The sequence below is a fragment of the Chiloscyllium plagiosum genome, unplaced genomic scaffold (genome assembly GCF_004010195.1).
Source record: "Chiloscyllium plagiosum isolate BGI_BamShark_2017 unplaced genomic scaffold, ASM401019v2 scaf_87475, whole genome shotgun sequence".
NCBI lineage: Eukaryota > Metazoa > Chordata > Chondrichthyes > Orectolobiformes > Hemiscylliidae > Chiloscyllium > Chiloscyllium plagiosum.
Window position 1 is genome coordinate 1 of NW_025183655.1, and position 2,674 is coordinate 2,674.

At 46.1% G+C, this 2,674-nt stretch overlaps 1 protein-coding gene across 1 annotated transcript; it reads left to right on the forward strand.

Annotated features, from left to right (window-relative positions):
* Positions 1-1,137: 1,137 nt before the first annotated feature.
* LOC122545495 (heat shock 70 kDa protein 13-like) lies at positions 1,138-2,637 on the forward strand (the record flags this gene model as incomplete). Its single annotated transcript, XM_043684498.1, has 2 exons — positions 1,138-1,491; positions 2,416-2,637. Coding segments are annotated over 2 exons (576 nt in total), but the record flags the coding sequence as incomplete, so codon positions are not given.
* Between the last annotated feature and the right edge of the window lie 37 nt (positions 2,638-2,674).

The following is a 2,674-nucleotide window of genomic DNA, read 5'->3' on the forward strand; positions in this document are numbered from 1 at the left end:
TGGGAGGAAACCGGAGCACCCGGAGGAAGCCCAAGCAGACATGGGGAAAATGTGCAAACTCCACACAGACAGTCACCCGAGGCTGGAATCGAACCTCGGACCTTGGTGCTGTGAGGCAGCAGTGCTAACCACTGTGCCACCGTGCAGTGGAGGTTATCATTCACTTCGATTTCATTAGGGCTTCATCATGTCAGACTCTGTTAAATACTGTCTTGGTAGCAAGGACAGTAATTCTCATCTCGTCTCTGGGTCCAGCTTCTTTGTCCATGTTTGAACCCAGGCCTTTAATTAGGTCAAGGGCCAAGTGGCTCTGGTAGAACCCAAAACTGAGCATCAGTGAGCTGAGCAATCCTGTGTAAATGCCACTTTAATAACATTGTTGATGACCTCTTCCATCATTCTGAGAATCCTGCAAATGCTTTTACAGGAAGGTGATAGTGAGCTGCCTTCTAGAACCTCTGCAGTCCATGTGCTGTAAGTAGGTCCAAGATGCATTTAAGGAGGCAATTCCAGGAGTTGGAGCCAGCGACATTGAAGGAAAGGTGATATATTTCCAAATCAGGATGGTGAGTGCCTTGGAAGGGAACTTGAAGGTGGTGGTGTTCCCATGTAAATGCTGTGGCTGACACCAAAGGGTCACAGCCAAACTTGTTCCTTACCTGAACTGCTGACGTGTACATATACCCAGCAGCCTAGTTACTCACTTGTGACGCTCTAGCTGTGAGTAAGAATGGGATGACCAGTTTTTTTTAAGTGAAGCTCATTGAGAGAGAAATTTTGAGCAGGTCAGCTGGGAGAATTCTCCTACTTTGATTGCAATTGTAACGTGGGAACTTTCACATTCAGCAGAAGGAATCTCAGTTTAATGTCTCGTGGAGTGAGGTAGTCACTGACAGAGCAGCACATACTCAATACAGCACTGGTGTCTATCTGGATTTTGTGTACAAGTCTCCGAAACAGGGCTTGAACCCAGAACCATCTGACTCAGAGGGAGTTTTATCCACATGGCTATAGCCTTTACGGTCACAGTTTGATTTCTGCCAGCTGAGCCAGCTGAAAAATCTCTTGAGGGAAAGACAAGAGCTTCCCTCAAGCCGCGTCCTGTACAGTGGTATGAAGCAATCTCTCACTTGAAATTATGTTTCTACAGGCTCCTCGATTCTGGCCCTCCTCTTGGCTGGGTACTTGGCCCAGCAGTACCTCCCCCCACCCAAACCAAAGGTGATCGGCGTGGACCTTGGCACAACCTACTGCTCGGTCGGTGTGTTCCAACCGGGCACCGGCAAGGTGGAGGTGATTGCGGACAAGGCTGGGCGGAAGAGCCTGCCAAGCATGGTGTTATTCACCAACCAAGAGGTGCGAGTAGGGTATGAAGCGCAGGAACTTGCAGATGCCAACCCACTGAATACTGTGTACGACGCGAAACGCTTCATAGGGAAGCATTTCACCCCAGAGGAGCTCCGAGCCGAAAGCAGCCGATACCAGTTTAAGGTAACAGCACAGCCCTTTTGATCAATAATCTCAGTTTTTGGAAGGTGAGTGGGATAATGACTTGGAAGGATGTGCAAAATAGATTTACCAGGAGGGCATCGGTGCACGAGAGGCTTTAAGTATGTAGAGAAAATAGGATTGTTCAAATTGGAGCAGAAATAGTTCAGAAGAAGCTGCAGGAGGACACAGACATATTGGGTATAAAATCATAACCGAGAAATGTGAAGTGATTCATTTTGGAATAAAGAATGAGGAGAGGCAGATTAAATTTCCTTAAAGCACAGAAGGCTAAGAGAAAATTTGAATGGATATTTATAATGATAAATGCTTTAATAAGGGACTAGAAACTTTCCAGTCGCAGTTGCTTTAGTTACGAAATAGATCTGTCATTGTATAAGGTGAGTTCAGAAATGGTAGGGACAGGTCTGTCACTATATCGCAATGGGGTACAGTACTGGTGGAAACAGGTCTGTTATTGTATAACACTGGAGTACAGTATTGGTGTGGGCAGGTGCCTGTCACTGTATAGTATTGGGGTACAGTACTGTTTGGGATAAGTCTGTCATTGCCTTGAAATAAATTACTCGTGCTGTCATTTGTCAGTCCATGTGGTGTTGAATAGTGATGAGTGCAACTTGGTGGCAGGTTGGTTTTTGAAGATGAGACTACATAGTTATACTGGGACACTATAGTACACACACATCTTACAGCTTTCCTGCTGCTCAAAGAGGCTATTGAATTATATTCTGTGGAAATGGTAATGATTGATTGCAAATTAACATGCCTTCCCTTAAGGGTGTATGTGCATCATGTGGTGACAGGGTAGAAACATGTAGCAGATGAGTTAAGAATATTGTGCAAGGAGTATCTTGGTATTCTTTCTCTCTGTAGATATTGCATAGCCTATATGTTTTTGTTTGATAGATCCTCTACAATAAGGGTCATGCTGAGTTCTCAGTTTTTGCTAATGAGTCGCTGAGCGTCACGCCTGAGTACGTCGGCTCCCGGTTATTGTTCGAATTGAAGAAGCTGGCCGAGGAGTACCTGGGAGTACCAGTGAGCAAAGCTGTCATCTCCGTACCAGCAGAGTTCGATGAGAGGCAGAGGAACCACACGGTGAAGGCTGCACAGCTGGCGGGTAAGCAGGTTGGGAGATGGGATTGAGGGGATGGAGTTGGGGGAA